The following is a 19,845-nucleotide window of genomic DNA, read 5'->3' on the forward strand; positions in this document are numbered from 1 at the left end:
TCGGCGACTTTGTCACTGTTCCTAACGACTTTTTGACCCCCCTCAACGACTTTTTTTCCAAAAAGCGCCTAGCGACAAACTTAGCGACATTTCTCAGGACCCGTTGCTACTTTCTGTAGAACTTTCATGTAGATATTCCCTACAGATTAGCAACAAAGAAACCGTTTGCACTCTGAACCGTTCTTCCGGGAGTAAGGAAAGAGAACGATAATCTGCGCATGTGCACGAGGACTGACCAATCATAAACCGTTTTCGGCCGGTCTGATTCGCTGAAGCTGCAGAGCTGGAGACCGCCGATTTACGTCTGCTGCTTTCATATTGCTGCAGGCTCACGCTTCTACTAGAGACGGCGCGGGCGTCAACCTGCCATCTCTGGTTCTGCAGCCGTCAGACACTTTGGTTTTTCCTGCATTTGGCAAATAAAGTCATCGGGAGTTTCAACTACCGTCCCGTTTACACACGCAGCTCTGTGGCTCATCTGAATTTCCTTCAGTGACACAGGGATGGTTATACTATGAGACACCCGCTCCCTTTTGCTCGGAGCGCCGTTATTATCACGATGGAGAGAATACACAACAGAGAAGTTGAGAAACTATGAGGTGTAAAAAAACAGCTTTTTAGGAAAATGTCTGTGAGAATGAGGAGAGCAGGAGGTCTGAGTTATATCCTACAACAGAACTGTTTGGATCACCACACCATATCTGTTTTAATGCCACTTTATTGGTAGTTTTGGAATTTATTGTACATATCAAAGCAATTTGGGCCATTTTAATCATACTAATTAATAACTTTAACATATAACATAGTATTTATTTTCCTCCCTTTTAGTCCTATTATATATATATATATATATATATATATATATATATATATATATATATATATATATATATTAGATGCCATAGGGAAAAAGAACTCTAATGTGGCGTGATGACGTCATCAATATGTAAATAAGCACGTGACATCATCTGGCGACATCTAGTGACTTTTGGGGGGAACTTCAGCTACTTTCAGTCAAAAACAGTTGGCAACACTGCTGAGGATAGGATTTTAAACCGGAGCTGAATCGCAGAAGAAGAAACCTCCCATTTTTCTCTCCGTACACCCCCCCCCCCCCCCACCCCCACCCCCCCTCCCGTCTCCCCGGGCGTGTGCACGACTGGCTGCTGCTGCAGCTGCGGCGCCGCGTCTCTCGCAGTCCCGCCGGTCGCCTGTGGACGCTGCCCGGCTGACCGAACATGGCGGCGGCTCCGGAGGAGGAGGTGGACCGCAGACCGATCCGGAGGGTCCGGTCCAAGAGTGACACCCCTTACATCAACGAGGCGAGGATCTCTCTGCACCTGGAGACAGGTAGGCAGCCTGCCAGCGTCACGCGCCTGTGCGTTTCAGCACCAGGAACGGGTGCGTTGCGCTGGGTCCAGACGGAAGCTAAATAGCTTAATTGGGTTGGTTCCCAGAGTTCCCAGGTTTCGCCGCGCAGGATGGATGGTGCGCCGCTGCAGCGTGGAGAAACACGCGCGGGGAGGTGATGGAGGAATCTTTTCTGACACGCTGCGTCTTCGGAGAGCAGGACTGATTGTTTCAACTGTCCGCCGGACTCCGCCTTGATTGTTGGCTGCAGTGAAATGTTGCGTGAACTTGGCTGCCACGGGTTGCTCCTTTTAAGCATGCGGTTGTAATTGATGCGTTTGGAGGGGGAGGGGCGACTGGTTCGCTCAGTCTGCGTGGAAACGGGAGATTTAAGTGATTGTTTCCTTTGTTGCTATGGTCACAACAGCACGCCTGTTTCATCTGCTTTTCGACGCAGATTTAGATGGATCTGAGCTCTGTATCACCCTCGTGTGAAAACGAGCGTGGCTGCTGTGAAGCGGCGGTGACGTCACATCAGCGTGGAGCTGTCCACTGCCCCTCGGTGCTGAAAACACCAGCAACACACTCAAGTTTCGATAGGTTTTAATGGACTTAATGCATGTGATGTCAGCGGCTTGTGTTCTAACACTCCCTCCCCCAGACCAGGCTGATGTGAGCAGTCACGTGACGGGGGGGGGGGGGGGGAGCCTGGTACAGCCTCCCCTTTTCAGGTAAAATTCTGGAAATATCTCCAAGCCTGAACGATCATGTCCTGGTTTGACTTCATTAAAGGTTCAAGTGCAGATGGATAATCTGTCACATGTTAGAAAGTCGCTGTCAAAGTTAAATCGGCCCATATCATTCATTCTTAATAACACTGAGTGATTTTCAGCAATCTGGCTTATTGCTGTCAGAGCTGTGAATGATTTCTAATCATCTCAAAGGTCAGATGGGGCCATTTCTAACTGTCTTGACTCCAGAAGTTTATAGGTTTGGCTCATGATTGCTTTCTAAAACTTTGAAGCGTCTCAGGAGATTATCGGGTTCAGGAGTACGTGAGCACTCGGAGTATAACCTGAGAATTAAATCTCAACATTTTAGCTCAATATGTGTAAAACTGATTTACAGGCGTGTTTTTGTGTTTATGTCTTTAAGAAGGAGGAGCGCTGCTGTGAGCCACGGCTGGAGGCTGAAGTCCTCCCGTCCTCATCCTCACGCCCACGTGGATCGTTCCGTTTCCACTCTTTCAGTTTTCTCTGCTATTCTTAAGTCTGATTTATTTTCTGCCACCACTTAAGGCATCTGCCCGCCCACTCCCAGGGTTGTTGTTTTGGTTTTTGCTGCTGCTGTTTCGCATAAGTCCAGCCCACTCTTCTCTCTCTCTGTGTGTGTGGGAGGGTGTATGACTGATTGTGTTGTAAGGTTCTTTGGGGTTTGTAGAACCCTATAAGGTGCTATGTAAATACATGATTTACCATTTGGCGGGTTCTAAAGACACATGCATGCTCTGAAATGCCATTTTTCTTCTTCATGCTTTAGCTGAGTTAAAGTTCTCTCCAGATTGTGCAGAATTCCAGTTTAGTTTTGGTTTATTTGAAGAAGGATGGCACAAAGAGACAATGTGACATGTTAGAACAATGCAACAATTGTGTTGTCGTCGTCGTCTTCCTCCGCTTATCCGGGTCCGGGTCGCGGGGGCAGCATCCCAACTAGGGAGCTCCAGACCGTCCTCTCCCCGGCCACCTCCACCAGCTCCTCCGGCAGGACCCCAAGGCGTTCCCGGACCAGATTGGAGATGTAACCTCTCCAACGTGTCCTGGGTCGACCCGGGGGCCTCCTGCCGGCAGGACATGCCCGAAACACCTCCCCGGGGAGGCGTCCAGGAGGCATCCTGACCAGATGCCCAAGCCACCTCAACTGACTCCTTTCGATCCGGAGGAGCAGCGATTCTACTCCGAGTCCCTCCCGAATGTCCGAGCTCCTCACCCTATCTCTAAGGCTGAGCCCGACCACCCTACGGAGGAAACTCATTTCATCCGCTTGTATCCGCGATCTCGTTCTTTCGGTCATTACCCAAAGCTCATGACCATAGGTGAGGATTGGGACGTAGATCGACCGGTAAATCGAGAGCCTGGCTTTCTGGCTCAGCTCCCTCTTCCCCACGACAGATCGGCTCAGCGTCCGCATCACTGCAGACGCCGAACCAATCCGCCTGTCGATCTCCCGATCCCTCCTACCCTCACTCGTGAACAAGACCCCGAGATACTTAAACTCCTCCCCTTGAGGTAGGACCTCTCTCCCGACCCGGAGTTGGCAAGCCACCCTTTTCCGGTCGGGAACCATGGTCTCAGATTTGGAGGTGCTGATCCTTAATTAGCCAAAATCTCATTAACAAACTTTGTCTTTAGTAAAATAAAACCATAATGATCCAGAGGGGGTCCAGGTATGTGGTCAAAACGCCTCCTGAGTGGCAGGTCGAAGGCTCCCAGGTCGACTAAGGGCTTGCTGGAGGGATTGGCCAGGGAACGTTTTGGGGTCCCACAGTGGAGCTGGCGCAGGTTGCTGGGGAGAGGATGGTTTGGGCCTCTCTGCAGGGGCCGCTACCCCCACAACCCAGATAAGCAAACGATAGTGAATGGAAAAAATCAAGTGTAGGACTAATGAGGCAACAACACACATGCACAAACACAGATACGAGGATTTTAATTGTTTACCATAAACCTAAACCGTTCCTAACTTTCCTTCACTGGTTTTTGTTGTTGTTCCTTAAATGTTTTTGTTTAATTTCTGAATAATCTTTAACTTTAAAGTTGGTGGCAAATCTTACGTTCTGCACTAAGTTATGTCTCATTATCAGCTATTTTCAGGCCGTTTACATTTTGTCGACTTGGATTTTTTTGTCGTGAGAATCCAGGTCAGACCAAGATGCAGGCATTACCACGCTCCCGTTTAATTACAGAAGAGCGATAATACCTTCCTGAAGGAGAGGCCCGAGACCGAGACGGCCTAAATAAAGAGAACATTGAAGAGTAGGGAGGCTTTGGATGCGAGGACAGGGTGAAGCCTTTCACTTTAAAGACAAGAAGACTGAAGATTATGGTGAGAACGGTTCCCACTCGTCTCCTGCTATCGGAGTAACTCGTGTTAGCAACAGAGGGCCAAACCTGCCTGGGTGGAATACAAAAGGAGGAAGCTTTCAGTTCTGAGGAAAGCTAACATCTCTCAGTGGGCACACAAGCCGTTCTCTCTTCCTCTGGTGGGTCTGGATGTTCGGCTTTCACTGGCCGGCGTCTGTGCTGAGGGAGAAATCCTGATCCATGGAGAGAAAATGACTCTGAGCCAGTAATTATTCTGGAAGCCTGAATTTAGTCAGCCATGACACTCAGTGGTGACCGCCTTTTCAATGATTTGTCCAATCAGAGGGAGATTAGAGATTGGTCGGTATTTGTTCAACACTGAGGGATCTGGTTTCCTCTTCTGTAGAATGTTTAATCACCTGCTGACTGAAATCAGGTGTGTTGAAGCACAGTTAAAATGAAAATGTGCTGGATACCGGACTTTATTACCCCTGATGTAGTGTAATGAGTTTAATACGGGCACGTGGCAGTTCTGAAAGCAAAAGTTTAACCCGTTACTAGCAAGGTGTACCCAATAAAGTGGCCAGTGAGTGTATATGTTAAAACAATGTAAAGCAGAGGCTACGACAGGGTGCTAAAGCACCCAGCCCGCCTCCTCCCCCTGAACAGAAGTGCACCATGAGTGGTTCAGGACTCGGTCCAGGAAAGAGGGCAAAGCCGGGCTCCAAGTAGGCTGGACAGCCGCGGTAACACCAAGTTCGCGTTACCCCGCGCAATTCTCACGCAGCTCAGATTCTGGTGCTGCTGCAGGCAGCCAGCACACCGCTCCAAAGCATAAAGCTGGCAGATTTCTTCAAATCAGGGTAGAAAGTTGGACCGAGCTTGCTCGCACACAAGCCGCTCAGAGAGGACAACGCAGCGCACCGTGCAGCAGGTGGAGGAGAGACTCGGACAGGTGTAGTGAAGGAGGAGCTGAGAGCCGCAGGTAGAGCAGGTGGATGGCTTCTAGGCAGCGATCCGGACCACTGAGGCCATCATCAGGAAATGGGTTTGTTCATTTTGGGTATAAAATAGACCCGTGTCAAAATAATGTTGACTTGTACTTCGCACCAACGGCTACGTCCACAACCCAGAGGCTAAATTTTAATGAGATTCTGCCACTGCGCAGAAACTAAGTACCAGAAAACAGCAATGGCATAATCATTGTTTAAAGACCATTGATAACTATTTAAAACAGCTGAATAAGATGACTGGAGTGGGTCTGTAACACCTTAATGGTGGGCGACGGTGGCACAGGAGTTAAGTGCTCGCCCCGTAATCGGAAGATTGCAGGTTCGAGCCTCGCTGAGTCTGTCGCTGTCGCTGTGTCCTTGGGCAAGACACTTAACCCACGTTGCCTGCTGGTGGTGGTCGGAGGGACCGGTGGCGCCAGTGCTCGGCGGCCTCGCCTCTGTCAGTGCACCCCAGGGCAGCTGTGGCTACATTGTAGCTCATCCCCACCAGTGTGTGAATGGGTGAATGACTGATTGTGTTGTAAAGCGCCTTGAGGGGTTCCAGGACTCTAGAAGGCGCTATATCAAACACAGGCCACTTACCATTTAATCTAACAGCTAACATGTCTCCCCAGCCTTGCTTAGTGTCTACAGGAGGGATTTATCGCTAAATTAAACCAATCAGCTGTGTTAATGATCTAAAACATGCAGGAAACCTGCTGGAGGCGGACTGCAGCATCGGGCATGTCAGCTCATTTTTCTAGGTCCCAGCAGAGCGGCCGTCAGTCTGTAGTTGCAAGTGGAATATTCTGGCCACAGGGGGGCGACAGGGGCTTGGTGGCCTTTCATTAACCCTGTAAGTGTCGTTAGCACAACCGGCTCAAGATATTTATTTAAAAGTATGAAAAAGTTGCAATGTATCCCTTTAAATCCATTAAAGTGAATCTACCGAATACGCTAGGTTTTCAGTGTGTAGTGAAATGACTACATATTAATTATGACCAATAAGACGTGATGATTCCATATAAATATGAAATATCAACCTGATGATCTTTGAATGTTTAATCAGAAGATTGTAAGGTTCTTTGCTTCTTCAGGGATCATAAACACACTTCGTATTAATTCAGACAGAGTCAGTATATAGTTTATGAAACAAATTTAATTCTTTTTCCTAAACTAATGATTTACACTTGACAAGATATGAATGATGAGATGTGATGTAATGGATGTGAGGTGATTTAATGTGATGTGTGAAATGTTGTAATGGAAGCTAGATGTTGTAGCAACACCATTCTTTGTATCTGAGAGAGTTTGTGAAGTCTGGGTTGTAAAATAATTTGTTGTTTGTTCATAAACTAGAGAGTTGTTTGTTTAAACTCATCAGACTCCAGTGTGCAGGCTTACAATACCCTTGGTATGAGTTGCTCCGGGCGGTCCGGAGGGTTGCGGTCCGAGTGGTGAGGTTACTGGACGTCGAAACCACAATACTCAGAGATTAGTAGCTTCCTCTGAGTTCAGCTTCACTGGCCATGAGATGCAACCCGGGGTCTGCAGGTTAGGTGTCTGAGGTGTGAAGTAGCTCTGAAAAGAGCTGTTTAGTCTGTAATACTCGCAGCGTCGCAGAGAGGCTTTGACTGGAGGTCAAAGAAGATGGTTTCAAAAGGGCTTCTTCCCCGATTTGGCCGAATCGGGGGTCAGCTAAAAATTGAATTAATCAGGAAGTGATTCTTGTTTTGTTGAACTCTTTGTTTATAAATTATGGCTCATTCTGGCAAATCAGAATGTGACATGTTTGAAGGTTTTACCAAACATTCCTCAGGAGCCATGCCTTCTTCATGATGCTGTCCACCCCCTCTCAAGGACTTGGGTTCCAGAGTCAATGCTATGTGTTGAGGTGAGTCCAACTATATCTAGCCGGTACCGCTCAACCTCTGCCACAAGCTCCTGCTTCTTCCCCGCCAGCGAGGTTGACGTTCCATGTCCCAAAAACCAGTTTCCTTGTCCGGGGATCGGACCGCCAAGGCTCCCGCCTCGGTCTGCCAGCCGATCCACACTGCACCGGACCCTTCATGTTCCTCCTGCGGGTGGTGGGTCCACAGTTGGATGAGCCCATGTATCCGGTTCGGGCTGGGCCCAGCCGGGCCCCATGGGCGAAAGCCCGGCCACCAGGCGCTCGCTTACGGGCCCCAACCCCAGGCCTGGCTCCAGGGTGGGACCCCGTTAACCCTCCGGGCCGGGTACTCCGACTCTTTGAGTTTACATCCATGAAAGATCCTCTGAACCGTTCTTTGTCTCACCCTTCACCTAAGACCCATTTGTCATGGGAGACCCTACCCTACCCAGACAACATAGCTCCTAGGATCATCAGGGCACTCAAACTCCTCCACCACAATAAGGTGACGGTTCAAGGAGGAGCATTTATGATTATTGTAACTTATAACTGTAAAGTCACATAGGAACTTCGAGTAGGCTCATTTTATTCAGAGTGAGGAATTCCGCAGTCTGCAAGAGGCCTTGAGTGATTTTGTTATGATTTTTTGCAGCTTTAAGAACTGTGATAAAGGTCTGTTTGGATTAAGGTGTCCAAACAGGTGGTGTTCTCTTGCCTGCAAACGAAAGGTTCTTATGTGGTCCATATGTAGGCGAAAGTTGACCATTTGGTACGTTACAAGTGCAAACTTGGTCTCAGAACACTCACCCCTCCCCTCGGGTTCCGCTTCCACCGGAACCAGAAACCAGAGGACACGAGATAGCGCTAAACACCAGTTGTTGTCCGTGACTTCAAATGGTGATTTTCTTTTTGGGACTGTGGTAGTTTGTCCTAAAGTTGAAGTGGTAGCAGCCGGCTGTTTCTCCTTCTCTGATATTATTGAGTGGAGAACCTCTCACACCAGTGATGTTCTGGTGCTAATCTCCACAAAACATTTATAGCTATACTATGTTAGATCTGGTGCTAATCTCCACAAAACATTTATAGCTATACTATGTTAGAACATTATTAAGAGGCATGAAAAAAATGTTTAACGCTATTTTGTTTTCCAATTTGCTATAAAAGCTCTAACTAAGCTTCCACAGACTAGGAACATGAACTCGCCCTGACCGTTGCCTTCATGTTGGGCGTTATATCCGAATCTGCAGCCGCTCAGATTTCACCTCCCTGCGGTGTTTTCTGACAGCGAGTCTAATCTTGTTGCATCCATCATCTTCGTGTCAGTGAGGATGATGCTGAGACCCGCGGCGTGCCAGAGGAGGAAGTGTTTAGAGCTGAAGCAGAAGCTTCAGGGTGATGCGGTCGGATTGCTTAGGTCTAACAAACAGACTTGTGCAGTCTGAGGTGGACAAAAGCTACCAATAAATAAGTAAATTTTATTTATATAGCATTTATCACAGACATAGAATCACAAAGTGTGTCACATAGATCAAAACCAAATAAAACAACATCAGAAAAAAAGTTAAACATGAAAGATGATATAAATCTGAGTTAAAAGTAAGAAAATTAAAGGTTTAGGTAAAAGAAGCTTTAAATAAAATGGTTTATTTACAACAACAAAAAAACATAAGCTTTCTATCCACAGGTTGGGAATAATAAGACTAATTCTGCCTGTGGGGAATTAAAAGTACAAATAAGTAGGGATGTCCCACTGGGCAAAGATTACTGGGTTCTGGACCAAAATAAGGACCTCCAAAGGTCCAAACTCTAAACTGGGCGGTTAAACCAAACTCAAGGTGATATTTTAAACTAAACCGAAAACCCACAACACTCTAAATGTAATAAAAGGGAGATCTGCGCCACAAAAAAGATGAACTCTAAACCAAAACGTAACAGCTTATCCAAATGCAAGAAGCTGTTAGCGAAAATGCTAACAGTAGCTTTACCAACGTTAAGTTCAAGTTACCAAGTTTAAATAAACCAAAAATACCCAGCAGCAAACAGACCAGCATGGAGGTGACAAGTAATTAAAATTGCGCCCACATTTTCTAAGTTAACACACGTCTCTTCAGTGGCGGACTGGTAATCGGGAGAAACGGGAGATTTCCCGGTGGCCTGGCCGTTAAACTGGCCCACTCAGTGATTTTTTGTGTACGATGTTGGCGTAAGCGGAACCGTACACATTCAGTTGGTTGTGAAAGGGGGCTATTTTTAGATGAGCACATTAGCTGGTTAAGCTAGTGAGAGCTTGCGCTATGGGGAAGTGCAAGTTTAATGGTAACTGGATGGCTAATCCCACGTTCGCGACGTGGTTAGCACCGGTTCCAGGCAATAGCTGGAAATTATAGCTTAAATTTAATTTTTAAAAGTAGATTAAATTTGGTCAAAGTGGCCTTAAAAAGGTCTTAAAAAGTCTTAAATTTGGCTCCCTTAAACCTGCAGAAACCCTGAGTGTAGATGGTGGTGGACCCATGTGTGGTGGAGCTGGACCAGGAGGCAGAAATGCAGCTCAGGTAAAATAAATGGATTTAATGAATAATGGCAGGTAGAATGATACAGCAGGACCAACGCAACAATGATCTGACAAAGTACAAGTGCAAAACGGGGGTATAAATACACAAGGATAATCAAAAACACATGGGCAGGATAACAAGGTGAGTCCAATAAACAACCAATTAGAGGTAAACGAGACCAAGAGTCAGAGGGGTCGGAGCAAATCCTGACAGCTGCTGTTTCTTTATTAAGGAAATTATTTGAACCTGGGACAGTCTTAGACTGAAGACTGTTGTTGGTCTGATTAAAGGTGCAGTATGTAAGAATATAGTGAGAATTTTACAGAGAGAGTCCCAAAAGAGTCTAAAGTTTTGGTCGTTTAGGAAGGTTGATTATACAGAAACGTATTTGGTATCGAGCTGGCTGCGGGGATGGTCAGTTTTTCTCCTTTCGAAACAATGGAAGGAGGGGCCTAACTTCTGTTTACCATCAGTGTGTGTGGGGGTGCCGTGTCTCCTGCAAGCTAATACTGCAGCGCCCACAATTGAAATTTGACGACGGCCGGCAAAAAGCTCCAGAGTTGTTTAAAGAGGTTGCAGTAACCAGGTTTTACCACAGGATTTAATTTTTACTTCATTTCTACATAATGCACCTTTAAATGTCTCAGAGGAAAAACTTAGAAATATTTGTTGACTAACATTTTCTGCAAAGATTGTTTTCTGATGATTAGATCAGAATATTTTTTTTACAAATCTTTAATATTTAAGGTCATTTTGCAACCTGGATTATTTTTTTAACTGAGCCAAATTTTTAGATTTAGAATAAAAACAAAACAATCTTCTTTATTCTGATCGTCTGATATTCTCTCATCCACGTTCAGCCTGGTTACTATTTTAGTGACTATCACACGTGCTTTAGGTTTCCATCCTTCTTTGGCTGCCTGCTGACTCCTCACCCTATTACTCTTCATGGCGGATATAACCATAGCTGCACTGTGTTACTGTAAAAACAATAAAATCAAATTACACTCATCTACACACAAAATATGATATTTGTGTTGTTTATTCCATCTGTTTGGGTAGGCAACCTATCAAAGCAGATGAGCCACATTCAGGAGACAAAGGAAGGAGAGAGGGATGACTCATATCTGAATGTGTGTGTGCTTAAGTCACACTTTCAGTGATAACACACACACTTCTGCAGGCAAACTGTCACGTTGTATTAATTCAACACAAAGTGTGTCCACGGTGAGGGAGGAGGGGGTTTCTTCAGGCTGAATGGGAACGAGAAGGAAGGCGCTGAAGAATAAAACGCTGAACTTTGCTTTCCCTTTGAACTCACAGACTTCCTTTGTCCTTCCTCGTCACGTCACACGTCATCTGAAACCCGTCCCATGCGTTTGGGTCTGATGCAAATGCATTTCTACACAGGCAGAGGAGATAAAACCCACTAAATCTGGTTTGTGATGCGAGAAAATCTCAGGTTCCATCTTTAACTTTATTGCCAAATGTACCATATTTGCTACGAGTGTTGTTGATGCAAAATCAGGATTAAATACTTTGTTCCTTTTGTAGTTTTATGTCTGTAAAGCACTTTGGCTTGCTTTGTGCTGATTTAGAAGTGCTATATAAATTAAGGTTGGTATGGTAACTCGCAAGTAGATCATACATCTACAGTAACATGACATCTTTCATGTTTCTGATGTACTTTGATTTTATTATTATTAATGCAACAACCACACAATATGCAAAATGTACATTTATATAGGGGTGCGCCATCTGGAAAAAACAACTGTTTGTTGCGACCTGGAGACGACTCTGGACTGACCTGGTCGCATTGCAGGTAATCTACAACCTCAGTGTCTTGGGGTCATATCTTCTGGGCACGGATATATTCAAGAAACGTGATTGGTAGCTAAGACTCGTGCTCTCATTGATTCCACCCACGTTCCTCCCACTGACACTAGAATTGAGACAAAAAGATTTGTAACACTGTAGATTTGAGGTTTGTACCTGTAGAATGAAATGTGTGTTTTGATAGTTTTGATTTCATACATGTACATTGATTTTTTTATTTTGGAAGTCTTCTAGGTAAAAACCGAAAGTTTCATGTTTCTGAATGAATGTTTGATGTTACAAAATGAGTAGTAAATGTACAAAATGAAAATTTCCTGTTACAAAACGAGAAATACAAGTACAAATTGAGAATTACAAGTTAGAAAACTAAAGTTACAAGTTACGAATCCAAAGTTACGTGTCATGAAACATGTTCCAAGTTACAAAACTTGGTACAAGTTATACTGAATATTGTCCCAATCCTAGCTCCATGGTATAGCGCCTCTCAGAGTAAGGACTCCAAAGCGCTTTACACTACAGTGTATCATTCATCCATTCACACACATATTTACACACAATTGTAACAGATTACACAAAAATATTTAAATGATGTTTTTAAATATTTTAAGTTTACATAAAATCAAAATTACATTTGCAGTTGCCTTAAATTATCGTCGTCGTCTTCCTCCGCTTATTCGGGTCCGGGTCCCGGGGGCAGCATGCGAACTAGGGAGCTCCAGACTGTCCTCTCCCCGGCCACCTCCACCAGCTCCTCCGGCAGGACCTCAAGGTGTTCCCTGACCAGATTGGAGATGTAACCTCTCCAACGTGTCCTGGGTCGACCCGGGGGCCTCCTGCGGGCAGGACATGCCGGAAACACCTCCCCAGGGAGGCGTCCAGGAGGCATCCTGACCAGATGCCCAAACCACCTCAACTGACTCCTTTCGATCCGGAGGATCAGCGCTTCTACTCCTAGTCCCTCCCGAATGTCCGAGCTCCTCACCCTATCTCTAAGGCTAAGCCCGGCCACCCTACGCAGGAAACTCATTTTGGCCGCTTGTATCCGCGATCTCGTTCTTTCGGTCATTACCCAAAGCTCATGACCATAGGTGAGGATTGGGACGTAGATCGACCGGAAAATTGAGAGCCTGGCTTTCTGGCTCAGCTCCCTCTTCACCACGACAGATCGGCTCAGCGTCCACATCACTGCAGAGGCTGAACCAATCCGCCTGTCGATCTCCTGATCCCTCCTACCCTCACTTGATATACTTAAACTAGTAGGACCTCTCTCCCGACCCGTAGTTGGAAAGCCACCCTTTTCTGGTCGAGAACCATGGTCTCAGATTTTGAGGTGCTGATCCTCATCCCAGCCGCTTCACACTCGGCCACGAACCTACCCAGCAAGACCTGAAGGTAGAGCTGGATGAAGCTAGGAGGACCACATCATCCTCAAAAAGCAGAGACGAGATTCTCCTGCCACCAAATTCGACACACTCCACACCACGGCTGCACCTAGAAATTCTGTCCATAAAGGTAATGAACAGAACCGGTGACAAAGGGCAGCCCTGGCGGAGTCCAACCCTCACTGGGAACAGGTCCGACTTACTACTGGCTATGCGGACCAAACTCTCACTCCTCTGGTAAAGGTACTGAATGGCCCTCAACAGAAAGCCACCCACCCCATACTCCTGGAGCATCCCCCACAGGGTGCCTCTGGGGACACGGACATAAGCCTTCTCCAGATCCACAAAACACATGTGGATTGGTTGGGCAAACTCCCATGCCCCCTCCATCACCCTTGCAAGGGTATAGAGATGGTCCACAGTTCCACGTCCAGGACGAAAACCACATTCCTCCTCCTCAATCTGAGATTCAACTATCGATCGGACCCTCCTCTCCAGTACCTTGGAGTAGACCTTTCCAGGGAGGCTGAGGAGTGTGATCCCCCTATAGTTAGAACACACCCTCAGGTCACCCTTCTTAAAGATGGGGACCACCACCCCAGCCTGCCACTCCACAGGAACTGCCCCAGATGACCACGCAATGTTGCAGAGACGTGTCAACCACGACAGCCCTACAACATCCATAACCTTGAGATACCCAGGAGGAACCTCATCCATCCCCGGGGCTCTGCCGCTGTGTGGTTGTTTGACTACCTCAGCAACTTCTGCCCCCGAGATCGGACAGTCCATCCCCAGGTCTCCCGGCTCTGGTTCCTCCTCGGAATGCGCGTAGGTGGGATTGAGGAGCTCCTCAAAGTATTCCTTCCACTGTCCAACTATAACCCCAGTTGACGTCAGCAGCTCCCCATCCCCACTGTAAACAGTGTGAGCGAGTTGCTGCCTTCCTCTCCTGAGGCGCCGGACAGTTTGCCAGAACCTCTTTGGAGCCGATCAATAGTCTTTCTCCATGGCCTCATCAAACTCCTCCCACGCCCGAGATTTTGCCTCGGCAACTGCCACTGCTGCACCCCACATGGCTATCCAGTACCTGTCTGCTGCCTCCGGAGACCCACAGACCAGCCACGCCCTGTAGGCCTTCTTCTTCAGCCTTACGGCTCCCCGAACTCTGGTGTCCACCAGCGGGTACAGGGGTTGCCACCACGACTGGCACCGGCCACCTTGCGACCTCAGCTAGCAACAGCCACCTCAACAATCGCAGAGTGGAACAAGGCCCACTCGGAGTCAATGACTCCACTGCTCTCGGGACGCGATCCAAGCTCTGCCAGAGGTGGGAGTTGAAGACTGTCTTGACAGGTTCTTCTGCCAGGCGTTCCCAGCAGACCCTCACTATGCGTTTGGGTCTGCCAGGTCTACGCGGCATCTTCCCCTGCCATCTGATCCAACTCACCACCAGGTGGTGATCAGTTGACAGCTCCGCTCCTCTGTTCACTTGGGTGTCCAAAACATACGGCCGCAGGTCAGATGATCCGACTACAAAGTCTATCATCGACCTGCGACCTAGGCTGCCCTGGTGCCAAGTGTACCGATAGGCATCCTAATGTTCGAACATGGTGTTCATTATGGCCAATCTGCGGCTTGCACAGAAGTCCAATAACAAAACACCACTCGAGTTCGGATCAGGCGGGCCGTTCCTCCCAATCACACCCCTCCAGGTCAAGCTGTCATTGCCCACGTGAGCATTGAAGTCCCCAGCAGGACAATGGAGTCCCCTGATGGAGCACTATCTAGCACTCGTCCCAGGGACTCCAAAATGCGTGAGTACTCTGAACTGATATTTGGCCCATAAGCACAAACAACAGTCAGGACCTGTTCCCCGACCTGAAGGTGCAGGGAAGCTACCCTCTCGTCCCCCGGGGTAAACCCCAACACACAGGCAGAGAGTCTTGGGGCCAACAAAAGCCACCCCCAGCCCTCCGCCTCTCACCCGGAGCAACTCCAGCAAATGTGAGTGTCCACCCCCTCTCAAGGACTTGGGTTCCAGAGCCAATGCTATGTGTCGAGGTGAGTCCGACTATATCTAGCCGGTACCGTTCAACCTCTGCCACAAGCTCCTGGACCTTCCCCACCAGCGAGGTGACGTTCCATGTCCCAAAAACCAGTTTCCTTGTCCGGGGATCGGACCGCCAAGGCTCCCGCCTCGGTCTGCCAGCCGATCCACACTGCACCGGACCCTTCATATTCCTCCTGCGGGTGGTGGGTCCACAGTTGGATGAGCCCATGTATCCGGTTCGGGCTGGGCCCGGCCGGGCCCCATGGGCAAAAGCCCGGCCACCAGTCACTCGCTCACGGGCCCCAACCCCAGGCCTGGCTCCAGGGTGGGACCCTGGTAAACCTCTGGGCCAGGTGCGCCGACTCTTTGAATTTACATCCATGAAAGATCCTCTGAACCATTCTTTTTCTCACCCTTCACCTAAGACCAATTTGTCATGGGAGACACCAGGGGCACAAAGTGCCCCAGACAACATAGCTCCTAGGATCATTAGGTCACTCAAACTCCTCCACCACGATAAGGTGACGGTTCAAGGAGTTGCCTTAAATTATCTCAATGTTATCTTATACATATTGATATTCCTTGACTTATAATTAGGGAGTAATTCACTCAAGATTTTCAACATTTCTCAACTCATATTATTCAGAAGATATACTCAAAAATTAAGTGTTTTTAACTCAATCTTGATAAGTAGATAGCTCAAAAATTTTGGTGTAACTGATTACATACTACACTAACCCAGATATGTTGCTAACTGCACATGACACACACACCCATTGATGCTGACAGCCAGTGAGAGTTGAATACCCAGTGCCAAGTCAAATGCATCTGGTGTGAACCACCACAATATTAATTAAAGTGGAACAGCGCAGCGTGGTCATTCCTTGGACCAACCTCCTCACTTATGGTGCCAACATCATACAAAAAGTAACACCACATTTGCAATACTGAGTGAAATAATAACTAAGAACAGCAATCCCCCACAATAAACATGCATAAACACCCCAAAATAGAACAAAATAACTAAAAACATGACTACCCACAATGCACCTCACCCACCAATTCTTTATTGTGCCTGAAATCCACCAAAATTGCTTGTTTGTGCTTGCTTTTTCCTATAAATCCACAACTATTTTAAGAAATTTGCAAGTGTGTTTATCAGACACAATTTCAGTTGACATAAAGATGAATAGATTAATATAGAAACATAAAATAATAAATTAATATTTTTTGTTGATAGTACTTATTCAAGTTAGGTTGTTTTTTATTGATTCATTTATGTTTTGCTCACTAAAAAAATAACATATATATATTTTTTCAGATTAATTAAAAAGTTTGAGTTCTACATACTTAAAACAAAGAAAAAGTTGAACTAACTCAACACATTTGAGTTCTAAAAACTTATTTTAATTTATGAGTGTCACCTACTCAGTATTTTTTATTATTTTCAACATTTGGGTTTACAGTGAACATTTTCTTTATTTGTTTGATAACTCCAGGTTTTCTGACTGGTGACACTAAAAGTCTTTCACTGCGACTCTGCTGCAGAATAAAAACAGGACAGTTTCATGAACACGGCTGTTGTTTGCGTGAAGCTCAACGGCTGACCTCCTTTTGCTCCGCCGTGACTCCGTCTCTCTCCTGAAGAAGCAGCTCCTGCTGTGCAGCTAATTATATACAAAATGCTACATGTTAAACTTCCTCCATCAATTATGCTCGGAGTGTTTTCAAGTTCCACAAACCCAGAGGCTCCTCTGCAGCCAGCGATCGTCGTCTAATCAGGGATGTGGATAATTAAAACAGCTGGAAGAGTGCCGCTATTTCACAGCATAAACACCTTACTGTCCTCAGCAGCAGAGCAGCTCATTAATCTTTCATTCGCCGTCAGGATCGAAGTCTCAGCTCGGGGCCCAAATTAGCTGCAGCACCATCAAAGGCTGCAGAAGCTCAGCTGGGATGAGGTGGAGATCTGAGAGGGAAGCATCAGAAACAGACAAAGCATCTGGAAAAGTGACAGATGAGGTTTGTTTCTCCAGTAAATATTAACATTTCTGTGCAAAAGTCTTCAGTCATCTCTTACATTTTCCTTCCCAGCAGCCAGACTGGTTTGTTTTTAACACAATCCAGATCAGCAGTTCCCCATACCTGAGGGTTCTTTCAGTTGACTTTGTTTGCTGGTAACTCAGCAAAAATAAAGTTAAAGGATCATTTTAGCCACTTTTATCACCAACAGCTGATCACAAAACCCAGTTTTCTCCAATTTATTTAGTTGCATCGTCAAATAAGTCAAACAGAACAGAGTGGTTAACGTGAAACTGTGTTTTCTATGTGTTTGTCCAAAAACTACAAATCCCACCATGGAGTTTAAAGAGCAAGTCACCCCCAAATCAACTTTTTTTCTGATAAACTATATAAATGTGTGTCTAATCGTGCTGCAGACACGTGTAGTCAATAGTTTTGCACTTTAGTGCATTTTAGTTGAAATTTACATTTTCTGCATAAAACTGTCAGTGTTGTGCCGTTGTCAGGTAAAAACTCTGCACTGCATTTGAATTTAAATCTGCCATCACTATAGAACTCCATGAGTTGACGTATTTCTCCCGGCATGCAACAGTTCAAATCGAGCGGCGCCATTTTGGCAGGCAGTAGCCCGCAGCTAGGCTATTTGTTATTGTCAGAAAACTCAATCAAATGGGAAATACGGTAGATTCCTGTTGTGCCCCAGGATGCAGAACAGACGCGGACGACATAAGGGATGAGCCGTCAACAGGATTCCCCAAGATCCGGAACGCCGCAAACGTTGGATCCTCGCAATGAAACGTGCTAGCCTCCAGGCTAAAATGAAGCTGTGGGATCCCGAGAGTAAAGGTTTTCGCTTATGCAGCGACCACTTCATATCAGGTACTTAAACCAACGTTTCCTCAACTGTGTATGGTTGTCGTCGTCGTCTTCCTCCGCTTATGCGGGTCCGGGTCGCGGAGGCAGCATCCCAACTAGGGAGCTCCGGACCGTCCTCACCCTGGCCAACTCCACCAGCTCATCCGGCAGGACCCCAAGGCATTCCCGGACCAGATTGGAGATGTAACCTCTCCAACCTGTCCTGGGTCGACCCGGGGGCCTCCTGCCGGCAGAACATGCCCGAAACACCTCCCCAGGGAGGCGTCCAGGAGGCATCCTGACCAGATGCCCAAACCACCTCAACTGACTCCTTTTGATCCGGACTAGCAGTGGTACTACTCCGAGTCCCTCCCGAATGTCCGAGCTCCTCACCCTATCTCTAAGGCTGAGCCCGGCCACCCTACGGAGGAAACTCATTTCGGCCACTTGTATCCGCGATCTCGTTCTTTTGGTCATTACCCAAAGCTCATGACCATAGGTGAGGATTGGGACGACAGATCGGGTCAGCGTCCGCATCACTGCAGATGCTGAACCAATCCGCCTGTCGATCCCCAGATCCCTCCTACCCTCACTCATGAACAAGACCCCGAGATACTTAAACTCCACTGTATATGGTGTTTATTTTAAATGCTTTTATTACGATTCTTAGTGGGCTTCCTAAACTTATTTTGGCGTGTCTTTTTCTGTCTTATTACTCATAGCAACAAGTAAACATCACGTAAAACCAGGGCTGCACGATATTAGGAAAACCTGCGATATTCGATAACAGTGCTTAATATTGCGATATCGATATTACCCATTGCGATATTGATATTACTCACGATAAATGAACAAATACTAAAGTATGCAGTGTTGATGTCGTCTGGTGTGCGACATCTGCTCTGGGTTCAAAGCAAACAAAAACTAATGCATGAATTCCATTACAACATAACATTTTTAATGCCAAAATATGCAGCTGCACCTGCTACTGTATTAGCAGCTGCACCTGCTACTGTATTAGCAGCTGCACCGGCTACTGTATTAGCAGCTGCACCTGCTACTGTATTAGCAGCTGCACCTGCTACTGTAGCAAACAACAAACTGCATGCATGCAGTTTCTCAGTGACTTTAAAACATCACCGCCACCATAAAACTTTTTCTGATGCTCCAAATACAGAAAAACATCCCTTACCAGGGGTTTTTGAATAAATAAATAAAAAATCAGAAAATTAGTTTAAATGTTAAATAATTGCTACTGAACATTTTCTCCACTTATGTGGTTATGATATAAGGCTGTTGCTGTAATTGGGAAGTGAACTGTGCTGGGCCAAACTAGGAGAACATTAAGATTTTTTGAGGGAAAGAGAAAAACAATTGTCTACCTTTCAGAAGAGGAACTGGCGAAAAACTACATGGAAAATATGTGAAAACATTTGTTTTTAACCCCAAATTGAACAAGTTTACCTAGATCTGAAAAAGCAGCTCAGATGATGAAACTGCAACTATGATTCTGATAACAAGCTAACAAATTGAACTAGCTCCTAAGATAACCGGCTAGCAGAGCTTCTGACTGACAGTTTATCTGCAGCAGCAAATCAACTATCCTGATTAACAAGGTTATAAAAGCTCATAAATGAAAAATCACTTTGATGTGTGGGGGAACTTTTCCAGGCCCTCTTTAGCAGGGTGGGACTGGGAGGAGAGTGCTGTAGCCTTTTAGCTGGAAGCTAACCGGAGCCTGGGGCTAACATCACCACCCGGTGGAACACTAGCAACATGGAGGTAGGTTGGTTCACCGGCACGTGTCGGAGTCAGCCCGGTTATTATCAGCTGCTTAA

General features: G+C 46.4%; 1 protein-coding gene across 1 annotated transcript in view; it reads left to right on the forward strand.

The window, feature by feature from the left end:
• The first annotated feature begins 1,132 nt into the window (after positions 1-1,132).
• phactr1 (phosphatase and actin regulator 1) overlaps positions 1,133-19,845 on the forward strand; it is a 44,618-nt gene continuing 25,905 nt past the window's right edge. Inside the window, exon 1 of the mRNA XM_015971196.3 lies at positions 1,133-1,350. Within this exon, the coding sequence (XP_015826682.3) occupies positions 1,239-1,350 (112 nt within the window). The 5' untranslated portion in view covers positions 1,133-1,238. The remainder of the gene's footprint in view (positions 1,351-19,845) is intronic.

Source organism: Nothobranchius furzeri, chromosome 8 (genome assembly GCF_043380555.1).
Source record: "Nothobranchius furzeri strain GRZ-AD chromosome 8, NfurGRZ-RIMD1, whole genome shotgun sequence".
Lineage (NCBI taxonomy): Eukaryota > Metazoa > Chordata > Actinopteri > Cyprinodontiformes > Nothobranchiidae > Nothobranchius > Nothobranchius furzeri.